General features: G+C 41.6%; 1 protein-coding gene across 3 annotated transcripts in view; it reads right to left on the bottom strand.

Moving 5' to 3' along the window:
* The window catches only part of MAPK11 (mitogen-activated protein kinase 11), a 50,474-nt gene extending 26,303 nt beyond the window's left edge, over positions 1 to 24,171 (bottom strand). The window contains exons 1-6 of one of the 3 annotated variants that reach the window (XM_073328271.1): positions 23,963 to 24,171; positions 5,084 to 5,213; positions 3,916 to 3,974; positions 2,213 to 2,324; positions 819 to 848; positions 641 to 688 (exon numbers count right to left, since the gene is read on the bottom strand). In XM_073328271.1, the coding sequence (XP_073184372.1) occupies positions 641 to 688; positions 819 to 848; positions 2,213 to 2,324; positions 3,916 to 3,974; positions 5,084 to 5,213; positions 23,963 to 24,075 (492 nt within the window). In that variant the 5' untranslated portion in view covers positions 24,076 to 24,171. The remainder of the gene's footprint in view (positions 1 to 640; positions 689 to 818; positions 849 to 2,212; positions 2,325 to 3,915; positions 3,975 to 5,083; positions 5,214 to 23,962) is intronic. The other 2 variants (XM_073328272.1, XM_073328273.1) reach the window with 2 other exon arrangements.
* Between the last annotated feature and the right edge of the window lie 3,684 nt (positions 24,172 to 27,855).

Here is a 27,855-nt window from a genome sequence, read left to right as displayed (position 1 = left end):
GGGTCCTGATCCAACATTAGGGCTTCTAGGTGCTACAATGATACAAATTTTAAACAACCAACAACAATAGTCCAGAAGGCCAAAAAAAAAAAAAAAATTCCACACTTTATTTTAAAAAAAAAATTCATGATTTTTGGGGCCTGACTCATGACTTTTGAACACCTGTGGTTGGTAATACTGGTGTTTGCATTACCAAAGTACCCATTTATATATTTCAGCCAGTTTAATCATTGTTAACTTTCTATAAGTGTATGTCCTGTAGATGTAGGGTAGTTGCGGTATGTACTGCTTCACCTCGACATCTGGGGCCAGATCCTGGAGTCTTGTCACTTTGAGTATCAGCTAAAATTTTGGGCCCTAAGCCCATTTTTTAACCTAAGTGCTTCCTATTCTCAATTTTTAAATGTGAAGAGGATTTTTATTCACAGTAAACAATTTGTACATGCTACCTGAAATAGCGGTTAATATCTGTATCCTCACAAATATTGTTAATGCAATTTATTTTTTATCTGCCAGTAAAGCAACAGTAACTAAATACATGGATGTGTACTAACAGAAAAATGGCAGTTAATGTTGGTTCAGAAAAGTTCTAGTTCCAGAGATATTACAAGAACCTTCATCACAATAGCATGAATCCTACCCTTAATTCACAGTCTTCATTTACAGCTAGGTTACTGGGTTTCAAGTCCTGTATCAGAACAAACACAGCGTTAGTCATGCACACCTAATAAGGTTAAATTAGTATTGTAACAATATCAAGCCTGACATTGGGCAGTGCACACTGCATTGATTTGTATTCTCTAGCTAACTGAACTCACCCGGTGGATGATTCCAGCTGAGTGAATATACTGTGGAATAAAGAAAAAAAAAAAAGATAAGAAAGCAAGATTAGAAAAAAAGTGGAAAAAAGGTAACAGCCACTTGTTCTATTCATATTTTTTTGTCCTCTATGTTTGGTGGTTTTATATAGAGTTAAGATTTAGATCAGGAAACATTCCTATCTGAGCAGCAATCACAAATACTAATGGGCAGGTAGCACAAGTGTCACCACTAACCATTAAAACTACACTGATATCCTTAAAGCTGTAATACACACCCTTCTATCAAAAGAAGATTGGCTATATAGTATTTGATAAAAAGACATTCATTTCATTTCAGTTTGGACCTCCATTTTGATCATCTGGATCCACATGCCGCCTTCCTATGCAAGTCAATGGATGCATACCCTAGCTACCAGCTAGAATCTTCACACACAAAATACATGGCTGTGTAACTGCATTTTTATTGAAGAGGGGTGGTGGGTTCACTGCAAGCAGATATTCATGTGCTCATTTTAAAGGGAGTCCTTGCTTTTCACAACAAACAAGAGGAAAACACTCTTAGGATGCTGATAAGATGAAATCTGATCAAGGACTGTTTTAAAAAAGAACACTTCCATCTTTCAGGTACAACTTACCTAAAGTTTGAAGAGCAACTGTACTTTGAAAAATGACTGTATAAACAGCACCTTGGGGTTTCACGTTTATTGTCTCTCAGTGTTTCCTTATCAAGCTTTGATCAGTTACAAGTACAAAGATGCATTTGTTTGTTATAATTTTCAGCCCTGTGAATTTGCCTTGGGATGTGAAAGTCAAGATGGGTTTTTTCCTTCTTGGCACATCAATAATAGTAAAGAGGGCATAATTAGGCCTGCAGGATCTTGATTACTGAGGCCAATATCCAAGAGAGAAATAACCTGATGTGATTTTCTTATCCAAGGGGGGAGTTTACAGCACTGACAATTAGAAAAATAGATATATATTTTATGTACAAATTGAACTGATTAGCTATGAATTTATTGCAAGTCTATAATCTTGTAATCCCACTCTACCATTTTACAAATCATAGGCCCCAGTCCTGCAAATGCTTACAGAGGTGCTTAACTTTACACACAAGTAGTCCCACTGAAATTAATGGGGCTACTCACGTGTGTAAAGTCAAACTTGTGGGTAAGTATTTGAAGGATTGGGGTCTTGTCTTTAGTTCTGAAAGGAATCTGGGGAGTTCTCAATTTACTACGGTTTATAAAAATAAATCACCAGAGATGTCATGAGTATTTGTAAGTCCATTCAGCTCTGAAAATGAATTTAAATATTGCCCTTGCAATGAAATATTCATTATTACAACATTTTGGTTGCTGAGTATAAAATAAATGCCATCATGCAGTGTGTACCTTAAGACCTCTAAGTAACTGGTAGATGAGAAACTGTATATGGTCATCTGTTAGCTTCTGGCACTTTACAATGTTATTCAAGTCAGCACCCATTAAATTTGTCACAAGATACCTGTAAAAATAAAATAACTTATTTATGACAAGCAGCAGGTAAATCTAATTTGTTTAATTTCATACTAATTACTCACTCCCGTGCATATTCCTTCTCCATCCATCAATCGTGAGATAAAAATCCCTTCCTTCCCAAAATTAGGAGTTTAATAACCTGCCAAGCTAAGAAAAGATCCTTACAGTCCATAAGACATTTAATGTCTTTTTGCCAGACAAGTTCGTACAAACTCAGAGTTAAGAAAAAAATATCATATAACAATGGCAGTTCATAGCCATAGGTATGTGGTCAGTGTATTCTCACTGCAAATGTAGCAAGCCAAACAATGATCATAGAACAAGAAAACTGTTGGTCAGGAAAGACCACACTGAATCTATCTGGGTTCCCATCTGTTCCCACTGAAATCAAAGGCAAATCTTCCATAAAAACGTCAGGCCTGGTTTTGCTTGTAAGGCTCCTGCTACAACACAGATTCCCTTCAATGAGTAGAAATGGACAAAATTTGAGTCCCTTGGGAAATTCTGATATTTTGAAATTAGTTTTCATCCTAAATTGGGATGAAAAGTCCAAATTCACAGAATGGAAAATTCTGAAAAATTTCTATTTGGAAATACCAGAACGTTTGATTCTGTATTTTTGACTGAAACAAAAACATTTTGACATTCCTGAATCAAACGTTTCATTTTGGTTTGTCAACCAAGATTGAAGTATTTTGTTTTGACTCTGTTCAACATTGAAATGTGTCCACTTGAATAACTATGGTGTCTCATGGGAGCTGTATCTCAGGTACCTCATGCCCTTATCACATGAGTAATCCCATGAATGGAGAGAGCAAGGGTTATGTGATCAGACCCCAAACATCCAGGCTGATACTTATAAATGACTACGTTTTAAAAACAAACATTTGAAAATCAGTTTTTTATTTATTGGCACTTCAAGTGTTCAAAGCATTCTATCAACTTTAAACCAATTAATTTACCGGCTCTGTCTTAGATTCTAGATTCTGAGAGTGTAATCCTGGCCCCGTTGACATCAATGGGAGTTTTGCCATTGACGTCAATAAAGTCAGAATTTCACCCAGTGTTTCTCCTAAAAGACTGAGGGCCTGATTTTTCTCTCACTTGCTCCTGATTTACACTGGAGTAACTCCACTAATGTTAATGAAGCTACACTAGTGTAAAACTAATACTAGATGAGACGAGAATCAAGCCAAGAGATGACATCACCCACTGCAGAATATTTTCCTGCATTCCTTACATGACTGACGTCACACATACTGCCTAGAATAAACACTCCACATCCAAAATGAGGTTAAGGTGATCAGACCACAAATTTAGTGGGACATACAGAAGATCAAATCTCATGCCAGGTACAGTAATAGAGTCCCTGCAATCTATTAAGTACCATGCCTTAAGGCCTTTGGGCAGAATCCCCTTCCCGTTTTTTTGAAAAGGGGACCAAAGGCACATTAGTCTCTCAAAGCTCATTTTGGCTGTAGCTAGAACAGAAAACTGTGTATCTGTTTTCCAGCAACACTGCAGCATCTATCTTCATATCTTACCAATTAGTCACACTAATGTTAAATTTTACTTACACTTCATTAAAATTTTCTATTGAAGTTGCTGGTGTAAAAACATCTAGTAATCCTATAACCTGAAACAGAAAAGGGGATCTCCTTTTTATTTCAGAAATTCATGAGATAACACATCATTTACGCTAGCTGTCCTTAGAATCCCTAGAATTATGCATATGAACAACATGATTTCACCCTGAATATTTAACAAAACCAGCATAGTAGTTGGATGAACCTGAATGGAGATGACTGGTTTTTTGTTTTGTTTTGTTTTGTTTTTGCCTCGAGAAGAAAAATTCTCTTTCAGGGCAAACCAAAATTATATTACTTTATGAAAAAATGGAACAAGACTTCAGACAATCTAAAGTCAAGAAGGAAGAGACCTAATCTCCCATTTGTATGAACAAAATTGTATAGAACAAGTAGTGTATGATTTTTGATTTGCTTCTGTTGTACTTAAAGCTAAGTAATGCTTTACATGTTTTCTTGTAACCACATTTACTGAAATAATTGTAACCTCCCTCCAGCATACTTTTCAATCTACTGTAACACCACTTCTCAACTATGAGTATTGAGTAATTTCCTCTCAGAGACTGGATTCATTTTCATTTTAGTTTAAGTCTGGGAAATTAACAGCATTCAGACCCCAATTCAGCAAGGTACTTAAGCGTCTGCCTAACTTTTAGTAAATTGGCAGCCCCATTGAAATTGATGTGACTACGTTTAAAGTTAGACACATGCTAAGCACCTTGCTGAATCAGGGCCATAAATCCTAGCAGCCTGCACCCAGGTCAAAGACCAAACCCAGTCTTCTGATAAGTATGTTATATTCCCATTAACTTCAGTGAGAGCTCTATGAGCATATATGCGAACAGAATCTGGCCTTAATTTCTCAGTAGAATCCCAAACTGACAAATGCAGATCCGAGTTTTATTTAGGTTCGATGCTTTACTCTGCCCTTCTCTACTAGTGTAACAACACACTTTCAACAAAAGACAATTTGTTAGTGTCTATTAATACCCATTGACTTCAATGGAATTAGGATCAATCCCTGGAACAGCAACTATTTCTTGGAAAGGCAGGGATCACGTATACTTTACCAATATAAGCATAGGTAAAGTAAGTTAAACTTTGGTTTATAAACTTTCATTTATAGAAACAGAATGCAAAGTACAAACTCTTCACTTACATTTTCATGTTTCATGTGCTTAAGCAACCTAAGCTCTCGATAGGTCCTTCTTGCGTGAATAAGTGACTGAAAAGGTCTTGAAAGCTTTTTTACTGCCACCTTCTGTCTTGTTTTGGTATCATAAGTTGAACTAAGAGAAAATTTAAAAAAATTAAAAAACATGATCTACCCTGGCGTTGCTAGGGCCTCATGATTTAACAGTCCAAAGACAACGTGAGAAAGTTTGGGTTTATGATTCTGTTTCCTCCTGCTTTATCACCTGAAAGCGATCTCTGGGAGAGCTATTTGGAAACAACCTCCAATATTCAAAGATACTCTCTTGCAATCTTCCTAACAAATTGCCAACTCCTAATGATATTGTTCATCCCTAGATATTACCCTGTCCCCATCTGGCATGGAAAATAACCAGAGAATTAGCTTCATTAATTTTGCTTTCCAACTCCTGCCCAAACTCAAGGCGCTCTCAGGGAATATAAGGATTTGAACTCTAGCCCTTAGTGAACAGACTGGAGCCTTTAGTAATTATAGGGATGCTGCCACACTGTCTAGCAAATATTAATTATGCCTAGCAAGCATTTGCATGGTATATGACATCTTCACAAATCTACTGACACCAAATTAAAATTTCAAAATAGCCACTCTCAGACTATAAAAGTTGCCTCAGGAACCATTACTAACAAACAAATCACCAGTATAAATGAATTTACATGGAATTAAGGCTCCAATCCCACAAACATTTAAGCGTGCACTCAATTTTACACATTTGAGCAACCCACAGTCTTCAGCAGGAGTACTCAGATACACAGAGTGAAGCATGTATGTAACCATTTGAAGGAATAGGGACTTAATTTTCAACACAGTAGTAAGTCTATATAACCAACAGCAAACCCCAAACAAATACTGCTCATTATGTTGCGAATGAGGGAAAAATTGGTTCATTTACACTTTATCTCCTGACAATGCATAGGACATTTGAAAACTATTTGTTTGGTTAATCAATAATCCAACTCTACCTCCCCTATTTAATACCATCTCTGCATTTTTACTTTCCCCTTAAAATAAATTCAGTTCAGCTAAGAAAACTGTGAAGTTGCCTACTGAAAGTGTTGATAACACAATCTGCAGTTGCTGGAGACAGAATGAGCATAAAGAGATAATCTTCAACACATTATTTTACAGGAATCCTTTCACTGAGTAACAAATCTAGTTGAAAATTCAACAACAATAGTATGTGTAAGAGTGAGATGGCAATGGTTAGGAGTCACACTATATAATTTTAATGGCTCCCAAAATTGTGCTAAGAGCTCCTGCATAAAGACGTAAGTTTTGCCATAAGTAGTTCACAAACTAATGCCCGGTTCCTGTACTCCATGTGGACGGAGCTCCACATTTGCATGGCACCTCACTGAACTGAATGGAGCTCCATGTGGAGCGGAGGTCTACTCATCTGAAGCCCGTCGCAGGATCAGGACCTCTTTTCTGACTAGATGCAAAAAAAAAGGGGCAAACAAGACAATGGGGAAAAGTAAAGGAGGAAGAACCAGGGCAACATCAGTAAGATTGTTAGTCTCTAAGGTGCCACAAGTACTCCTTTTCATTATACAACTAGTTATCTTAGATTACATGGAAACTCAACAAAGGCCAATGCAAAGCAGGATGGAGCAATGAATTTGTTTTTAATTATAGTTACACTGAAAGAGGAAGTAGACTTAATCAGCAAGTTTTTTGTAGGGATCAGCGAAGAAGTGAGTCAATCATGAGATGAATGAAACAAATAAGTGATTATTTAGTCAGATAGTTTGTAAGCATCACAGAACTGGATCTTCAAGAGGGGTTTAAGGGTGGAGAGGGTAGTGGCTCTGTAGAGCACTCCGGAAAAGAGACTCCATGAGTAAAGGGAAGAAAGCACAGGCAGTTGCAGGAAAAGGCTGGCATCTCCGGTGAGGAGGCGCAGGCAGAGTGATATGATAAGAGACTTGGCCTGACAAGTTGGGAGGAGGCAGAGTTATGTAAGACATGATGGTGATAAGGAGACACAATCTGATGTGATGCTTGAGCAAGCAGAGGGGTTCAGACATGGGCTGGTGTGATCAGAAGTACAGGCAAAGAAGGTGATTTTAGTGGCTATGTTTTTCATGACTGGAAAAGGGGACGATGTGGATAGGAGTAAGTCATAAGAGAAATATGTAGCCACATGCCTCATTAGCATGATGAGGACTAAACCTAAATCCTAGGGTGAAATCCTGACCCCACTGAAGTCAATGAATGAAATCTATTGATTTCAATGGGGCCAATATTTCACCCCATGTCGCCTCAGGAATACCTATTCTTCACTTACATTCTAGCTCTTTTAAACTTGGCACATTTGTGAGGAAGGAAATGGATACACAGGTGGCTTAACGCTTACTGCAGAGCACTGCCTAGCAGGTAACTGACCTTATTTGTGCCAATGCATATACCTCCACTCATACTTTTGCTGGCACCCGAAAGCCTTGCAGAACCTGGGTGCTCTCTACAAGGACTTAGGAAGACCCATCATTCTGATAAACATCTTCTCCCCCACTTCAGTTCAATTGTGGGATTCAGTAGCTTGATAAACGCTCAACTTAGTGATGGATTGCTTTCTACCATTTGAATGAGTCAGAGCTTTCAGATGGTATAAAGCATTGCTTTTTAGCCTCAGCAGTTCTTAAACCAGCAGGTGCTTAGACCAGATTGGAACAGAATGAGGGAGAAAAAGCAAGTAGCGACCCGTGTTGTGGGACTTTTAAAGCAAAACTGGGCATATAAAATTAATGCCCATGATACTCAGCTGGTTTAAATTGGCACAGCTCCTGTACAGCCAGTGGACTGCACCAAGTGATGATCTGGCCCATTATATTTTTGAAGTGTTTCTCTCACTTGTCTCACCAGCTCCCCCATCCACGTTGGATATTAAAACTGAAATTTGTGAAATCTAGTTTCCTTTCCACCATTTATGCTCTTCACTGTTTGCATTTCATTCACCTTGGACCATGAAAATAAACTATTCAATTTTGTTACTGCATATTTTTAGTTTCACTTTCTGGTTCTCAAATGTTAGCAGGCTGCCGTGATGTTCAGGCTGCAAACACTGCTGGGAAATATTTCTTTAAGTGGGCTTTTCCCCACAGAAATTCAAAAGCATTAATTTATTGAAAACATTGTCATTGATGTTATTTTTATAAAAGCTAACTCTGGGACCTTAAATTATTTTAGCAGTGTCCCTTTCAGATGTGATCTCAGTCAACCCAGAACTCTCAGTGGTTATAGGTATTTATTTGCTATCTGGAAGTGGTCAAGAGATATCCAGTTGAGCAATAGTGTTGTTTTGGCACTGTTCAAAACCATCTGCTCCGTGTAATTTTAAATCACTGCTTAATTTAGGGAGACTGTTTCAGTGTTGCTTACTCTCATGATATTTAGTGCTTTTCTGAAAGCCCCAGCTGCTTAAATCAAGAGATCATGTGAGACTCTGAGCTTTCACTTCCTAAAAGAAGTAACTTTCCAGACTTCATGTGTTGTTGCTTTTCTCGGCAACCATGAAGCAAGAGTAGCTGAAAGAAGAGTAGCTCAGAAACCAAAAGTCAAATGAAAAGAACGCAAAATGTAATATTTTAAAACAATCTCATGATTTTCAAACCAATTTCATGATTTTGGAATCCTGACTCATGATTTTGGAATACTTGGGATTGGAAGTACAGCTGTTTATAAATAAAAAGTGTGGTTTATGCTTATGAATTGCATGACATAGTAAAAAATAATTACATGATCATTTTGAATTCTTGGTTTATTTCAGTGTGCTTCTGAATCAGTTCAGAAGAAACTAATGATTTTATTTTATAGCATTTACTTATATACATTTACCATTCCCAATCATGAAATTTGGTTTCTGTACAGTTTTGATGAATGTTGATTATTTTACGCATGTTATGCCATAGAGGTGAGTGAAAATGACAATGTGTTTAGTTTTTATAAAAAAAAACTCCTGCTAAATAGAGAAGATATCACAAAGTTTACAAACATCAGTGTCTTGGAAAGGACCCAGAAGAGACTGCTCTTAAAGCAGCCACTGTTTACCGAATTATGGAGCGTAGTCTTGGGAAAGAGCACATACGCCATCAATCCAACCACAAGGAAATGTGCCATAAGAGCAATTGGCAGCACGGCAGAATCAGGAGGGGGCTATGTTGCATTCCCAATGCAAAGAAACGAGCATTTCCCGTTGTCAGCTTTGGATAAGCAGTGCCAACAAACAAGATAAACTAACACAGGGAACTGAAATATTCTCTTCATCTCTCATCCCCAAACAAATGCTTTATTATTTTATGGCAGTTCAAGGAAGTTAGTGAATGCAACTTTCAGAGAGCCACATTTACCCTACAAAGCACAGAGTGCTTCTTTGTCCATTAGGAAACGCACAGTTAGGTACAGGTACATGCATAAGTATAAATCTATAAAAAATATGAAAGGTAGCAAGACAAAAGGAGAGAGGATGAGTAATAGTCTTCAGCAAAACAACATACTAATCTCATTGCTCCAGGAACAACCCTTACTTCACCCTACAAATGGTGATGTGATATATTATGGTTTTGCAATGCAGTATCACTTGAATATTGTTCCTACATGCCTTATGTAATGCTCACAAGGTTTGTAAGAACTTCAGCTTTGCTTTAACTCCAGCACAACTAGTGTCAATTATTTAAGATGAATTTACAGCTAACATCTGAATGCCAAAACAGCTATTATGTTAACTTACATTGCATATACGGTATTAAACATATCATAAAATTGCACATATTTGCTTCTTATTTTTCTATTTAGTCATGTCTCCTTATTTTACTGGCAAAGAAACGTAGTTCTTAACTACAAACATTAACCAATGTCAATATAAATCTATTACCAACACAATTTATAAAATAAAAATAATCAATATACTAACTATACTCAATCTTTGGGCTACAGGGAAGATTTAGTCTAATCTTTGTCTTTTAGACCTCCATCCTGCAAACACTTACGCATATGAGTAACTTTACACATGATTAGTCACACTAAAGACTTTTTTGGGGGAACGGTTATGACATGACTGAAGTCATTGGGACTAATCACATGTAAAGTTACTCATGTGTGTAAATGTATGCTGGGTTAGAGCTTTGGAATGGTTAGCTCTGTTACTGCAGGGACCATGTGGTATTTGTATCTTATACAGCTTTTGAAAAGGCTGCCAGTGCCTAAATAATAAAGATCTGTCACCATTGCAAAGCTAATATACTATTGAAGATCAAGCTGCATTTTATTCTACCTTTCATTGAAAAAGAAAACTGTCAGGTAGCTATAGATTATGGAATACGAAACTATAATTAAAACTGTCAGCTTCTAAATTTACTTTTTTTTCTTTTTAAAATAATGCCATCAAGATGCATGCATAAACCCAAGCAAGCATAATCTCATTTACATTACCAATATCCTTCTTTTCCCTAAGTCCTCCCATATCTTGTTCGCTTTCTCCATAATGGTAAAAATTTCCAGAGGCAGATCTTGGGCTCCTAAGTCACTTTTGAAAATCCCACACTTAGGCCATAAATATAGACTTAAGAGTCTAGAAAATATTGGTCATTATGCCTAAATTTGCCCCTGATCTTGCAAAGAGCGATATGCAGTGAGCCAGGTGTTAGATCTTAAAGGTCTTTGGGACAAGGGACCCTGTTTTACTCTATTTGTAAATTGCCATGCTCATTTTGGCACTGGATAAACAAGTAAGGATGTTATTAATAGTTACAACGCTGGGAACTCAAAGGAAGCAACTCAATTTCCAAAAGCAGGCTGAATTAACTGTGCTCTGCCAAAACAAGTGCTCATTTTTGGTATTTGTCTTTACTGAAGGTTGTAGTTCCCCAGAGCATCATTTTTATAGTTACTTTTTTCACCAGAACTCCAGAGGGTCCTGCTATAAGCACTACGGAGCCACCCCTGTTTCAGTGACCCAACCCTCCCACCCAGATCTTTGCAACCGTACAACTTGGTTGTCTCCTTCCCCTCCATGGGAAAAGCACTCAGTCCGTCTGGTATCAGCACCAGGGAACCAATTCTGTCCCAATCCCCCCACCCCAAGTACCCGCACAGCATTTTTCAAACTCTCCTTTTTTCCTCCTTGGAATCATTGTCCATCTGCTGCTCACCCATGGCTCTCATCACACCCTTGGTGCATCATACCATCCATCCATCTCCTTCTCCTCCTCCCGCTTCTTTCCCCTCACTGGTTCCTTGTTACTCTCTCCCTCTACATGCTCCTCTTCATCCCGATCTCTCCACTCTTCCTACCAGCACAAATCCAGATCCCACATCCACACCCTATTCTGCCTTCTCCTCCTCACCTTTGGCGACATTTTCCCCAGCCCTGAGCCTCCCTCTTTCCCCACCCTCTCCACCTCCTACTCTCATTTCTGCCACCACTGCTGCCCTTCTCGTGTCCCCATTTGTAACCTCGCGCCCATCCTCCTCCTTCTCCTCTGCCTCTCTCTGGAACACCCACTCCATCTCTAAAAAAATTCCCAGCCATCTCCAACCTCTTCATATCTTGCTCTTTCCAGCTCCTGGCTCTCACAGAGACCTGGAGCCTCTCAACTTATAGAGGCCTCTTCTTCTCCCATTCCCACGATGAATCAGCCCAGATTGGGGGTGTTGGACTTCTCTTCTCCCTCTCCTGCTGCTTCCCACCTCTTCCTCTTTTGACCAGCCTGCCCACCTTTTCTCCTCTTTTGACCAGCACTGCATCCAACTCTCCTCTTCTTTGCCTCTCAATGTTTCTGTCACTTATTGGCCACTGACTCCTCCCCATCAGCCTTCCTCTCTTTGACTCTTGGCTCGGTCTTCCACCACTCAGTCTTCTTTTGTTCAACATCTTTATTAATGATTGGAATGATGGGATGCACCCTCAGCAAGTTCGCGGATGACACTAAACTGGGGGGAGAGGTAGATATGCTGGAGGGTAGCAATTGGGTCCAGAGTGACCTAGACAAATTGGAGGATTGGGCCAAAAGAAATCTGATGAGGTTCAACAAGGACAAGTGCAGAGTCCTGCACTTAGGATGGAAGAATCTCATTCATTGCTACAGGCTGGGGACAGACTGGCTAAAAAGCAGTTCTGCAGAAAAGGACCTGGGGATTACAGTGGATGAAAAGATGGATATGAGTCAACAGTGTGCTCTTGCTGCCAAGAAGGCTAACGGCATAATGGGCTGTATTAGTAGGAGCATTGCCAGCAGATCGAGGGAAGTGATTATTCCCCTCTATTCGGCACTGGTCAGGCCACATCTGGAGTATTGTGTCCAATTTTGTATCCCCCACTACAGAAAGGATGTGGACAAACTGGAGAGAGTCCAGTGGAGGACAATGAAAATTATTAGGGGGCTGAGACACATGACTTATGAGGAGAGGCTGAGAGAACTGGGCTTATTTAGTCTGCAGAAGAGAAAAGAGTGAGGGGGGACTTGATTGTGGCCATCAACTCCCTAAAGGGGGGCTCCAGAGAAGATGGAGCTAGGCTGCTTTCAGTGGTGGCAGATGACAGAACAAGGAGCAATTGTCTTAAATAGCAGTGAGGGAGATCTAGGTTGGATATTAGGAAAAGCTATTTCACTAGGAGGGTGGTGAAGCACTGGAATGGGTTACTTAGGGAGGTGATGGAATCTCCATCCTTGGAGGTTTTTAAGGCCTGGCTTGACAAAGCCCTGGCTGGGATGATTTAGTTGGGGTTGGTCCAGTTTTGAGTTTGGACTAGATGACCAATTTGGACTAGATGACCTCCTGAGGTCTCTTCCAACCCTAATCTTCTATGATTCTATACTCATCCCTGGTGACTTGAAGTTTCATGCAGATGACCCATTTGACCCCTTAGCTGCATGTTTCCTTGTCATCACCTCTTCATTTGACTGGCATCCCTTGTTCAACTCTCTCTGTTGCCACTCACCAAAAGAGCATTCACTGGACTTGGTCTTCACCAAGCACTGCTCTCTCTCTGATCTTTTCCCCCTCTCCAGTCATCACCTGGTCTCTTTCAGCATGACCCATCAGTGCTCCTTCCCTCCCCCAACACTGTCACTTGACCATTCCCTGACTTCCAATTCATCAGCATTGATGACTTCTCACCTGTTCTCAGTTCTCTCTTGCCTGCCTTCTCTTCCCTTTCTTCCATCGATATGGTCGTTGATTCTCTCAATTCTTCACTAGCCTCCACCTTTTGCTTTTCCTTCCCATCACAAGCTTTGCCCCACCAACCCGTAGCTCTGGCTTGCCCCCCAACATCTGTTTCCTATGCTTCTACTCTTGTGCTGCAGGGCATCTCTGGTGGAAATCCTACCTCCAGGCTGACTTCCTCCACTATGAATTTGTTCTCACCTCTTTCTGTTCTACCATATTCCTAGCTGCTTAATTGAATCCCATAGTCACAATCCCAGCTACCTTACTTGCCACCTTTGACTCGGTCCTCAAACCAGCTCTCCTGCACCTCCACTATTCTCTCTGCACAGGGTCTTACCAATTTCTTCCAAGAGAAAACTGACAAATATAATATGACTTTCTCTCAACACACCTTTCTCCTCTTTCCCACCTTCCTGCCTCCAAATTGCTCTTCTTCCATGGCGCAGATGCAGAAGTTCTCACATGCTGTCCTTTTCTGACCGTTCCATTTGTCCCAGTGACCCCCATCCAATTTCCTGATCTCCCTTGCACCCACTCTCATCCTCTTCCTTATTCTTCTCCTTCACCACTCATTCTCCCCGGCTCCTTCCCCTCACACACAAGCCTCAGTCATCTTAAAAATTGTTTTTGTTTTTTTAATGGGAGAAACTAACATCAAACCTACTCTTGACCCACTTCCCTCTCCAACTACCACCCCATGTTCCTTCTCCCTTTAGTTTCTAAGCTCTTGAAACATGCTGTTGGCAGTCGCTGTCTGGAGTTCCTCTCCTTGAATTCCATCCTTGACAGCCTCCAATCCAAATTCCAACCCTTGAACTCCACGAAAACTACTCTCAGTAGTCACCGACTTCTTCCTAGCCTAAGCTCAGAGCCAGTACTCCATACTCATCCTCAACCTGCCAGCTGCCTTTGCAACAGTTGATCACACTCTTCTTTTTGAAATCTTGTCCTCCCTTGGCTTCCGTTTTTCTGACCTCTATGGGTTCACCTCTTACTTCTTTAATCATTCCAGCATGTCCTTCAAAGGATCCTTCTCTTCCCCTTTCCAACTTTCTGTTGGGGATCCAAAGGACTCTGTCCTTTTACCTCTTTACTCCAGACCTGTCTCCTTCTGTCCAAACTAAAATCTCAGCTTCTATCTCTGACATCTCCTTGTGGCTGTCTAACCATCAGTTCAAGCTCAATGAGGCTAAAACAGAGCTCCTAATCTCTTCCTGTCCCCTCCTTCCCTCCATGCTACCTCCCTTCTCGATCACTGTGGACAACACCACCATCCTGCCAGTCACTCAGGTCCATAACCTGAGCGTCTTCTTCGACTCAGACCATTCTCTAGATCCTCACACTCAGGCCATGTCTATGTCTTGTTAATTCTGTCTGCCTCTCTAAGATACAGCCTTTACGATCCATCCACACAGCCAGCACTCTCCTCCCGGTTCTCAGCATCTCACATCTCGATTACTGCAATATCGTTTATTCTGGCCTTGGCAATTGTAATCTTGCCCCACTCGTATCCATTTGTAATGCTGCTGCAAAGATCATTTCCCTAGCCTATAGCTTAACCATGAAACACCTTTCTTTGCATCCCTCTGCTGGCTCTCCTTTCTCTAAAGCATCAGTCATAAGCCACTTGTCTTCACTTCCAGGCTCTTCACAGCTTATTCTCACCCTATTTATCATCTCTTATTAGCTACTGAGATGCTGACTTCCACCTCTGATCAACACGTGATGCCAGCCTCCATAGCCTACTTGTTAAATTTTCAAACAAGCAACTTCATGCTCTCTTCCATGCTGCCTCACATGCTTGGGAAGGAGCTCTCAGAAAAAATCTGAATAACTAATGCATTATCCTTCTTCAGACCCCTTCCTGAAACTCTCCTTTGCCATGATGCGTACAAAAAACATGACAACCGTTAGGATGCGGGTGTGCTGTGACCACTGCCCATCATGCTAACCAACATCGTCTCATTGTTTCCTTGTGCACCCTGTAAGTCTGTATCCATCCACTGTCTTGTCCCATATTTAGATTCCATGCTCTTTCGGGCAGGGTCCAACGTTTTGTTCTGTGTTTGCATATTGTCTTGCACGGTGGGATCCTGGCTCATGACTAGGGGCTCCCAGGCTCTGTGGTAACAGAAATGAACAACAACAAACAACAACAAAAGCTATAATTCAAGGTCCCCAAGCAATCAGAATTCAGCTGTGCTAGTGTCAAGATTCACCATGAAATGGTGGAGACTGAATGAGAGCAGGAGAGATTGTGCCAAACACCCAAAATGGCAGAGCTGTCACAGAGCAGAAAGAAGGCAGACTCTGCTCGGTTCATTTTTCATCGTACCAGGATTGTCACTCAATTTGTACCACGAAACAGAAATGCAAACTCAAGGGAACAAATCAGTCTCGAGCCTGTCTCCTGGCAGGAGTCCTTCCATCTTCTGTACAAAATGTGTTAGAAAAAACCCAAATCCTCAGCAGTAAGTGTCCCCTTGCTGCCAAAAGAGATGGTTTTTGTATCTCTTTTGCCAGCCTTGCTTTGAAATCAGTCTACAACACCTATAAGTAAGATTCATATCTTGCAATTCATGACAAAGCTTTGCGTAGTCATCTTCAGTGAGAATCATTATCCTTTTTAAAACAAAGACCTCATCAGAACCAATGTAGATGTCAGCAGAACCATAATTAGGACCAAGTTTAGCCTTGATGTAGGCGATGTCCCTCCAATGAAGACAATGGAGATAACCCTCGCCAGGGCTGAATGTAGGCCCAAATCCTGCAAAGGGATCCCAATGAGTGCACCTTTCAGACTGTACAAAGCCCACTTCAGTCAACTACCTCTGCAAAGGCCCACTGGTGCAGATATGATTTCAGAATCAGAGCCTTCGCCCTTGCAGACCCTTCAAGTCTTTGGCTCTCAAATATATCTATATACAAAAAGTGCATGTATTACTCTGAAGTATGATCACTTCTGTATTCTTTTAGCATTCAAATAAGCAGGCATTTTTACAAATGACACAAATTACAGAGGTGACGTTTTACTTAAAGTTTAGTGTTACTGTACATTTAGTGTTCCTGTACATTTACATACATTTAGTGTTACTGTAATTTATACTGTATTAATATTTCCATTAGAAATAAATATTTCCCGCGGTTTAAAACTACCATAAAAAGGTGCTGTGGGCTAAAAGTCCTCAAATAAGATCTTAACTCAGGACTGATTCTATTTTTAGCCAAAGGTGATTTACAGTCTAACAATTTAGTACAATTTTAAAAAATACCAACAACCTCCCCCGCTCCTCCCCAAACACTACTTAATGGTCTCTGAAGCAGTTTTGGTGCTCTTAACACTAAGACAATTTATGAAATGCGTTTGGTAAGCAATTACTTTATAATTTAGGCTCCAGTCATGCAGTTCACTGCACCCCCAAGCTGATTTTAAAGTAGAATCACAGGATCAGGACCTTAAACTTTAGAAGTTGGGAGCCTTAATCCTATTGCTTCACCTTCCTTCCAATGCCTCAAAACAAAGTAAGACCCAGTTCAGGAAAGGATCTCTTTTCAGGATAGTATGTAAGCTTAACTTTAAGCAAATGCTTATGTTTCATTACAGTCAATCAGACTTAAGCATGTGCATCAGTGCTTTTCTGAATCAGGGCATATTTTATTATAGTCTGTGGAGAATGAAAAAGTTGTGTGTATTTTTTAAAACAAAAATATGCACCTCAGTTACCAGTGTGATATTATCCTGCCTAAATATGTAGAGTTAAATCAAAGGAGGTTGTAAGAAGGAAACCAACAGGAAATGAAACAATGGCTAAAATAAGGTGCTATCATAAAGAATATCAAGGGTCCTTGAGGAAACAACAGGGAAGCTATTGATTGGGGAATAGCTGCCTGGCTCCAGCTAGTCTGGCAAGGTGTACTTTTCCCAGGCCTGCACCTTGGACCCAACGGGAAAGCTAAAACTTTAAACATGCTGACCTAAAAGGGAGGGGTGGGAGAAGTGTGGGTGGTCAGCATGCTGACAAGGAGACCCACTAGGGGAGACAGTCATAAAGAGCATGCTGCAGAAGGCAGTCTGTGCCTGTACCATACAGAGATGGGTTAACTGGGCAGAGGAGAGCTTACAAAGCTGGCAAGATTAAGATATAGGTATGGGGAAATATGCATATAGGCTTTGTCACGTTTACTGTTTGCGCTGCATGCTGTGTACCCTTTGAGTGAATAAATAATGCTTTATTGTGAAGAAGCTGTTTTTGAGTCACTTTAATCAGCCGCTGTCACAGTCTTCTGGGGGAAAAGTTTTACAGGTGGCAAACTCAATTGGGCCTGCTGAGTTAAGAAGGTTGGGAAACAGGGTGGGGCTGCACCCCAGACTTCAAGTCTAAAGGCATGTCTGCACTGCACTCCACTAGTGTCAGCATGCAGGGCATGGGCACATGCCACAGTAAAGAGCCAGCTGTATCCACACTGCGTGTGTAGCTACCCACAGCAGTGAAAGGCTCTGGAGCTGTCAGAACCTTTTCCCGCTGCCTCCCAGGGGTGGGGTGTACCTGGCCTTTGCAGCTCCCTACAGGAGGCCCCGCAGTCCTACTACACCCCACCCATCAGCAATGTGGGAGAAACAGCAGCAAAGGTGGATTCTCCAAGCCTGCCTAGAGAGGCCTCTTTGGAGCAGTCACTTTGGAAACCACAGAAACCTGGTTCTCCAAAGGTTAGAGGGACTAGCAACAGCCAATCTGGGCCTGGCTGGCCTAGATAGAAGGAGCTACCTGGTCTTAGCTGCTCTCTGGGCAAAGGAGCCTAACAATCAGACAGACTTTATGGCTGAACTTACTTAGCTGGGATTGCAGAGAGAGAAGAACCTGAGCACACTGGCCCTGGGATAGGGCTGGAGATAAAAGGGGCCTAGTAGGATGAGGCCTAGGGAAATAGCACCAAAGGACTGAAATCCGCAGTACATGGCTGCTGTGTACAGGGTCCCTGGACTGGAACCCAGATTCCCATACCAGACAGGTAAAGTAGTGTAAGCCCCAAGAAGGAGACAGGGCTTATTTGGGAGCCCGCACAATGGGCTGAATTTAAAGGGGCCAGAGCTGGTGCTGAAGATCCTATTGAGGGCAAATAGACTGTTTATTTATTGGATTCTTTAGTACTCCAGAAGGGTTTCATTGGGACTTTGTGACTTGGCCAGAGGTTGGCCGGCAGCCTGCAGGAGGCGCCCTGGGTGAGAACTGACTGTGGTACCACACCCAGCCACTTGGTAGCACTCAAGAAGTGAATGACCCTTTACTCTCCCGTTGCCAAAACTTTTCCTTGCTGCTGGAGCCTGTGGGATATCACTCTGCTAAATATAGCTGTGTAGATGGGGCAGGCATGGCTTGGACATGTAGACAGTCATGTAGTGTACATAACCTAGGGATTCAAGTGTGATTTTTACCCAATTCACCTAAGCAACGTCTTACCAGCTACGCTGCCATTTAGCTCTGTGCTAGGGGGTGCATATAGAATACACACGCTACATACAGACTTAGCACAAGTATAAATAGCAGTGTAGATAGCAAAGCACTGCTTTGGTGCCTCAAATAAAGTCATGCTTGAATCCTGTGTGTATGTAACCTGCAAGGCTCTCTACTCACCCAAGCAGTGCCTCCCCATCCACACTGCTATTTTAACAATGTAGTGGCCCATTGCCACAGGGAAAAGCTCTGGCAGTGGGGAAAGGCTCTGGCAACTCCTGCTAACAAGCCTTTCCCCACTGCTTCCCCTTGAAAGAGCCTTTCACTGTCATCTGTAGCTATACATCTCAGTGTAGATACAGCCTGCTTTTTTCCTGCTGTGTATAGCTACATGTTGCCACAAGAGGTATGCAGTGTAGATGTAGCCCAAGAGTGTTTGGACCATTGGGGTTCCACCCTTGAAAAAGGTGAGGGAAGCCAGGCCAGTGAGTTGAGAAGTGCACTCGAATGGGATAAAAAGGATTGAAAACAAACTTGCTCTGTAATCATGACATAGTCCAATTTTATTTTATTCTTCCTAGAACAGAAACAAGATGCACTTCAGTGCACTTTCCCATCCAAATGGGCAGATATTACAAAATGAACTTTGGGACACTGGGGAGGGGAGGATACAAAGTTAACAGAAAAAGTGTAGTTTAAATCCAAAGTGGTTTTAAAACTCACAGAGTAGGGATGAAATCTTGGCCCCATTGAAGTCAGTGGAAGTTTTGCCACTGAGAAGTTAGAAGTTAACCCTAGATGTTTAATGTGTATGCATTTCTTCAAGAAAGGGATCTGTACTGAGGATGCTAAAATGCATGATGGTGTCACAGTTACTCTAATTGATTTTTATTATGATATGAGTGGTTATAGTTAAAGATTGCATAATAGTTTCTATTTTAATCTCTAGTTATCTGTCATATTCAGCTTCCTGAAACATTCACTTTCTGGGCTGATATGTTTATGCTTGGTCTCTGCACAAAGAAATTTTGGGAGTAAGTTTAAAACTAAAACATTTCAGTGATTTTTTTTCTTATTTTTATATATTCAAAAACAAGTTTTCCATTATATAAAAATCCTTGCAACTTTTTAGAAATGCAAACAAACCCAACTCTCCGTGTTAAATGGCTGGGCCTTGAAAGTGGATATATGGCATCATGTAAACAGCCCTAAGTGAGAAGAAATGCCGTAGAGTATTACTCAAAAAACAAATTTCATTGTAAGTTATGACCCTTTGAAGTTTATGGGACCTACATACACCATATCTTATTTGTTTGTTTTTGTGCTAAGCTTAACGGACCTGATCCTGCACCTATCAAAGGCGATGATAGAACATCCACTGACTTCAAGGGTGAAGGCTAAAATGCAAAGTTCTCAGCTAAGGAAGACGGTGTAGCCTACATCTGCAGAGTTAACTGATGAAAATACAGCATAGGGGTGCAGTGCCTGAGGCAAGGACTCCACAGAAGTTCCTTGCTCTGAAGTCCAATGGGGTACTAGGCAGGTCTGCTATATGCTTTGTAAAGTTTGCAGGAACGAGCGCCACTCTGATGTATCTTCAGTGTGAGGAGACTAATCTCTGTGGGTCAGAGATTATATTTTGCATCTGGTACAACATCAAAGCACGTTGCCAGCATTTAAATAAATACCTAGTGAAAGGGGCTGCAAAACATTTGTTTTATACCAAAATCATTTTGAGCTATAGGACCACAAAAATACCTGATCTCTCCCCACTTTATTTCTAACTCTACTTTAAAAGCTTACATGTAGACATACAAAATTTAATTCAAAAAAAGTCACTCCAAGGCTGAGAAGTTGTCTGACAGAATCTTCACTAACATGATTTAGCCCAACATATTGAATGCAACAATTACAACATTTTTTTACCCAAAAGTCCCTCAGATGCAAGTAACAAGTTACATTAAAAGGGGAAGATTTACAGGAAACAGTTACCCTGAATGAGAAAGGAGGGGAACATCTTACTACGAATAAAGATTTGTTCCAATACTGTTAAGAAACATATGATTCTATTAAAAACTTTGATCCTATTTCAAAGCCAGTGTTTGGATTTCAAGACTATAGCTTTGATTCAGCAGTTGCTTAAATGCAGTTGATTTCAACAAGACTTAAGCATGGTTTAAGTATTTTGCTGCATAGGGTTGGGATTAGTCATACAAAGGGGCAGAACACATTAGTCAAGAGAATGAATATGCTGGTTATCAACATATTACTGATTCCATTGTGTGGAAAACATTCAAAATATCAATGCATATTAAAATTATTGTACAATGTTTTTTCTTTTCTTTTTACAGACCATGAATCCTTTTCTCACAATGATGGGCTTTTGTTCACATCTATAGTCTCACTGGGGTCAACTCATGGAACAACGTAATTCTTTGGTCCAAAAATGAATATTTTAGCAATAAGCTCTTACCACCACTTTCATTTCAGATGCACTTCCCTGCTTTCTCTCTCCTAATTTCTATGCTTTCCCATTTGTCAACAGCTAGGAATTCCTTAGCATCAGTGAGCGGGGAAAATAAGTAGAAGACATTGTAAATTCTACCACAGCTGAAAACAAACCAGCTGTGCAACATTTGAAACACCACATGTTTCAATTTCCTTTATTATGACTGAAAAGTTTTTGACATTACACTACAGATTTTTCTTAGAAATATTTGAGCTTAAGGAAAAAGGACAGAACAATCAGGTGCAATTAGAAAATTAAGAGGCTTGTTTTCCAACTGCAAACTTAACTTAGTTCTCAAACTAACAGAAAAAACCCGAATCCTCAGACTAAGAGCTATGGTTTAAACTATGGTTTAAACAACTTAGGAACAGAGATATTCACAGAATTGTGTCCTTAGTTGGAAGGAAACGTATGAATGATCACACAGATTTTGTAGAAAAAGGAAAAACCTGAAATCTAGTCAATTCTAGAAAATGAGTTAAGAGAACTTCTAGGTACAACACCTGCCCTAAGATCACCTGCCAATTATTTTGTGTGGTGTGTGTGTGTGCACGCGCGGAAGGGGGGGGGTGTTAATCACATTTTCCTATTTTAAAAATGTTTCTCTTTCCCCTGTTACGTGAAAGACCCAAACAAAAAAACCCTCGGAAACTGACAATACAGGGTGTGAAACTGACCATTCAGAAGGTTTTGTCAAATGCACAAAACAAATCAATTGGAAACAAAATTGAGAACTTTTTTTTCATTAGTGTCTTTGATTATAGTCATGATAGGGGTTTCGTTGTAAATAGTACGCAAAATAATTCAGATAGAGGTATGTTTTTTAAACTGACAGTGACTTTTTAAAGAGTTAGTTCTGAAAATGATTTGAAGTTTCTACAAATATAGTTAAATATGAATCAAATAGAAAAGTAGCTTGATCCTGCAGGACTGGAAGCACAAAGTAAACGAATTCTGTTTGATAGATAACTGAGCAATTATTAAAAATGGAAGTGTTTAATGGAAAGGACACATCATGGATCCCTGCACAATATTAATAATCTACAGTCTTTGGGTCCCATTCTGCCATGACTTACAATTCAACTGAAGTCAGTGGGCAAAATTCTGTTCTCATTTACACCGATGTTGATCCAGAGTAACTCTACTGACTTCACTGATTTACACTGGCGTATCCAAGAACTGAATTTGGTCAAATAAGGCTGTGTGGGGTATAAGACAGAGCAGAATTTGACGTCATGTGCTTCTCCATATATCCTACTGATCACCTCAAATAATGTTTATCACTATATCATTCTCCTTATTTCTTTGTTCTCCACTCCTCTGCTGGCACTCTGATTAACCTGTTTGCCAGGAATCACGTAACTCATAGAAACGAGGTATTATTTCAGACACAAATATGGAGCAAGTGAGTTGCAGGCAAGACAATAGGTCACACAATAACCCTAAAACAGGCATGACAGAATGCAATGAAGGTTCTCATAACATTAACAAGGAGAACTTTGCTATTCATGCAAAAATCTCTCAGCACTAACACTCTTACTCTTCTCTGCCTGACTCTAAAGAAGCAACCAGGTTTTATTTCTGATTCACAGAGACAATGACTCTGCAAGATTCCTGGTAGTGTTGCAATTTTCACTGAGCTAAAAGTGCACATAAAATGAAGGCTTCCTCCTTGATAGATGGATGGACTCTGTAAACAAACTCCTCATTGTCTCCCTACACCTAAAAACAGGTTTAAATGAGCCTGGAGGTATTTTTAGGTGAAGGTCTGAGGTGATGTAACAGTGTTATATCAACTAGTGAGCAGGCTACTGAAGGGGTGGAAAAACAGGGGCTCTGGTGATTCACCCACCTAAAGTTTTGTTTAAAAAGAGCAATGGTAAGTTGTTCGAAAGGCAGCGCTAGTCACCTTCACCCCCTAAAATGAATGCACCAGATTCCCCCCACCCCACAGCAGTGTGAATAAAAGGGCCATCCTAGCAAACTTTAATTCATGCATGCTGCTCAGCAGTGAGGAAAGTCTTAAATCTAGTCTGGGGGAAGCCTCTTTTCAGTAGCCAGAATGACCCAGGTTACCCTTAGCAACCCATGAGGAATTCCAGAGCTCAACATTATTGTGAGAGCTTCAACTCCAGCTCTCCCTCCTCCTAACCCTAGTGGGGGGCGGGGAAGAGAAAAATCACACACACAGATCCTCTGTATAGAATATATAGGGGTAAGAGAGCCTACAGTATTAGGATCTCTAGCACACAGTCATATAAGAGCCTACGGGCCATAGGTGCTGGAACTGGGGGTTCTGCCCCACCCCCTGGCTGGAAGTGCTTTCCATCCTATATAAGGTTCAGAGTTTGGTTCAATGGCTCTCAGCACCCCCACCATACAAATTGCCCCTGCCCATGGCTACCCTGCAGCGGCGGCTACCCCGCCTGGATCACACAGAGAAATCCTCCCGCTGTTACACACCCGGCCCGATCCTGGGCGTATCGCAAACACACCCCAGTGCCGGCCTTGCCCATACCAACCCGGGCCTAGCGGCTCCCCATGCAAACGGCTTCCGGGCATTGTTTGCGCCCAGCCAGAAGGCTGCCAGCCGGGCAAACCTTGCCGGACAGGTCGGGGAGGGGGCTGGGGGGAGCAGGGAGCTGTCCCTCCGCCCGGGGGCCCGTCCCCTCCTGCCCGCCGCCCGCGGCTGGCACCTACCACACAGAGCCGTAGGCTCCGGAGCCCACCGGGGTCAGGTTCTGGTAGCGCTGGGGAACCTCCCACACGGTCTTGTTCAATTCCTGCTTGTAGAAGCCGCCTCGCTCGGACATTTTCCGGAGCAGCCGCAGCAGCGGCTCAGCAGCCAGCGCGCTCCAGCTGGAAAGAGCCGCCGGAGCCAGCACCGGGCGGGCACCGCCAGCGGGGGCTGGGGGAGGGACCGGGGGAGGGGAAAAGGGAGGGGCAGACGGCAGGAGGAGGGGAGTAGAGAAGAGAGAGGCAGAGGCGGCGGCGGCGGCGGCGGGGGGGGGGGAAGCACCTAGAAAGGTAGCCAGGAATGCAAGCCCAGGCCCAGTGTCACAGTATCTCCCCCCCCCCCCCCCACACACACACAGTGTGACAGCAAGGGGCAGGGCAGCATTACTCCCCCTGACCCTGGCACAACCCACGGCCACAGCTGATCATTTCAGAAAACGAAGCAGGGAGGGTGGGGGAAAGCCGGGCTGAGCCTGGAAGAGCCAGGGCACCCCCCACCCCACCTCTTCCAGTTCAGCATGGACACGAGAGAGAAAAGGCGGATCTGCTCACGCAGTTTTGCCAAATCAGCTGTTCACGTGTATGAGTATATTATTGGGGCTAGTGTACATTTACTGACACGCTAGGAAGCTGTTCCACAACCTAACCGATCTGGCTAGCAGCAGGTTTTATCTTGTTGCCAGCTCTAGCGATTTGATCCTGAATCTCATGATAAATAGTAAAAAGAAAAGGAGGACTTGTGGCACCTTAGAGACTAACCAATTTATTTGAGCATGAGCTTTCGTGAGCTACAGCTCACTTCATCGCATGCAAGTAAATAGTATTTTTCTTGAAGCCCCAGCGCCTGGACTCGTTTGATTATCTTAGACTTTCGGCTTCCATTTACAGAACTAAGTTTCTAACCCCCAGGGTTAAAATGAAAAGCTTGAAAAACACATCCTGTAAAGGCTCAAAAGCCACAAAGCAAATAAAAAGAACCCCAAGTTTATTTTTTGTTACTATCTCATGATTTTTGAAGGCAGGAAGTTGGCAATATGGCAATATTCACCCTATATTTACCCATCCTATAGTTACTTCCCATTACTTCTTACACCCCCGTGTGGCTCTAAATAATTTATCTTCATTTTGTGTTTACAGTATTTAAATATCTATAGATTTCTATGCACCCCCTTCTCAATCATCACTTACCCAAAGTATATATTTAATCTTTCTTCATAAATCCCCTTATAAATCCTCCATTTCCCAGATCACTTTGCTCTGAACTCCGTACAGTTTGACGATAGGAAAAGGAGTACTTGTGGCACCTTAGAGACTAACCAATTTATTTGAGCATGAGCTTTCGTGAGCTACAGCTCACTTCAACCCCACTGCAGGGCGTCAATGTGTATTGTGGTACATCAGTCTCTCAGCTGTCTGCTAGTGTGATGGGTGTATCATCAACCGGGAAAGCAAGTGCTGTAGGCACTCCAAGCCCTGGGGTCTTCAGGTTTCAGTTGGATTGCCAAAAAACCCTACCTACACTTTGCATAAAACAGGATTCCTTCACTAGGTTTGCCAGAAATAAATATCGCCAGGGACACTTGCTTAACAGTTTCAACAAACAAACAGCAAAAGATAAGTTCATCCGCTGAAGTGAGCTGTAGCTCACGAAAGCTCATGCTCAAATAAATTGGTTAGTCTCTAAGGTGCCACAAGTACTCCTTTTCTTTCTGTGAATACAGACTAACACGGCTGTTACTCTGAAACCATTCAACATTTAGTAACCCAACCAGTCCCAGGCAGACTGCAAAGAGCTACAAAAGGATCTCACAAAACTGGGTGACTGGGCAACAAAAAGGCAGATGAATTTAATGTAGATAAATCCAAAGTAATGCACATTGGAAAACATAATCCTAACTATACATATACAATGATGGGTCTAAATTAGCTGTTACCACTCAAGAAGGAGATCTTGGAGTCTTTGTGGATAGTTCTCTGAAATCATCCACTCAATTTGCAGCAGCTGTCAAAAAAAAAAGAACACCAGAATGTTGGGAATCATCAAGAAAGGGATAGATAATAAGACAGAAAATATCATATTGCCTCTTTATAAATCCATGGTCTGCCCACACCTTGACTACTGCGTGCGCATGTGGTCATCCCATCTCAAAAAAGATATATTGGAATTGGAAAAGGTTCAGAAAAAGGCAACAAAAATGATTAGGGGTATAGAGCGGCTTCCGTATGAGGAGAGATTAATAAGACTGGGACTTTTCAGCTTGGAAAAGAGGCGACTAAGGGGGGATACGATAGAGGTCTATAAAATCATGAGTGGTTTAGAGAAAGTAAATAAGGAAGTGTTATTTACTCCTTCTCATAATACAAGAACAAGGGGCCACCAAATTAAATTAATAGGTAGCAGGTTTAAAACAAACACAAGAAAGTATTTTTTCACACAACACAGTGTCAACCTCTGGAACTCCTTGCCAGAGGGTGTTGTGAAGGCCAGTACTATAATGGGGTTCAAAAGGGAGCTAGATAGATTCATGGAAGATAGGTCTATCAATGGCTATTAGCCAGGATGGGCAGGAATGGTGTCCCTAGCCTCTGTTTGCCAGAAGCTAGGATTGGGTGACAGACAGGACATGGATAACTTGATGATAACCTGTCTGTTCACTCCCTTTGGGGCACCGGCCATTGGCCATTGTCAGAAGACAGGATAGTGGGCTTGATGGACCTTTGGTCTGACCCAGTATGGCCATTCTTATCTTCTTATGTTCAGTTGGGGCAATCTAGACAAGGGGTGTGAAGGTAACAAAGTACAGGTACCTTCTGGCACAATCAGGGTATGCATGTATCCTACTCTTAGGGCCTCCAGCCCTGGGTCCTAGGCTGCTTCATATTCAGCCTTCCCTTCATGGCCTGCTCCCAGGCTGCTGTCTGTGTCAGACCTGCTGCTCATCCTTTCACGAAGCATTTCTACCTGTCTCGGAGTCTCATCCCCCAAGTAGCACTTCTTTCTTGCGCTGGAGGGATCATGGAGCCCTCTCCTGGATAGATGGTGAATTGAGAGGTAAAAATGCCCAGTAATGAGCCAGCAGGTGCATTACAATAGCTTGTTTTTCTCAATATCACCTTTCCAGATTTCTAATAAAAAATCCCAGTGCAGCCACACCAGAGCTATAGAGAAAAGAATGATCACCCCCCCCCCCAGCCTTTTAAACCTTTTATACTGGCAAATTGCAAAAGAGACACTCCAGTCTCTTTCAGAATTATTGCCTGAGGAGTTTCTCCCTCCCATTAAATGCTGGATCATTTTTCACCAGATGTAGTATCTTGCATTTTTCCAAGCTGAACCTACCCTTGTTACTATGTTTCTAATCATTCAGAGGTCCCTTTATATTAATTTTCTCTCCTTGTTAGTAATTGAAATCACTCTCAGTTTAGTATTTGCTCTGAGTTTCTGTCAAGGTATTTATATTGCACTCACCACTGTATCTGTCTAATTTAATTAGCATACTGCTTATATGATGTTCTGACTAGTGGAGATGTTCTTACTAATGAAGGTGTTAAAAGACTGGACCCAATATTGATCCCTGCTATACTCCAGTAAACACCTTCCCCCAATTCATTACGCTGACACTTTGTTATTTCCCTTTGCTTACGTCTTTCATCCACTTGTCCATCAAAATGAGAACATTTCTATCCCACTATTTTCATTATTTTTTTCAAGTAAGATTTTAGGAAACTAAAATCCTGATATGTTAAATCCCGGGGAGCAGCCATGGTCTAATAAAGAGAGCACATAGGAATCTGGAGATCTTATGGCCAGAAAATTGGGGCTGTTTCCAACAAGATGAGGAGCATAAAAAGCAGAG

Source organism: Lepidochelys kempii, chromosome 1 (assembly GCF_965140265.1).
Source record: "Lepidochelys kempii isolate rLepKem1 chromosome 1, rLepKem1.hap2, whole genome shotgun sequence".
Lineage (NCBI taxonomy): Eukaryota > Metazoa > Chordata > Testudines > Cheloniidae > Lepidochelys > Lepidochelys kempii.
The sequence above is the reverse complement of the archived record's forward strand: the minus strand, read 5'-3'. Positions and strand labels throughout refer to the sequence as shown.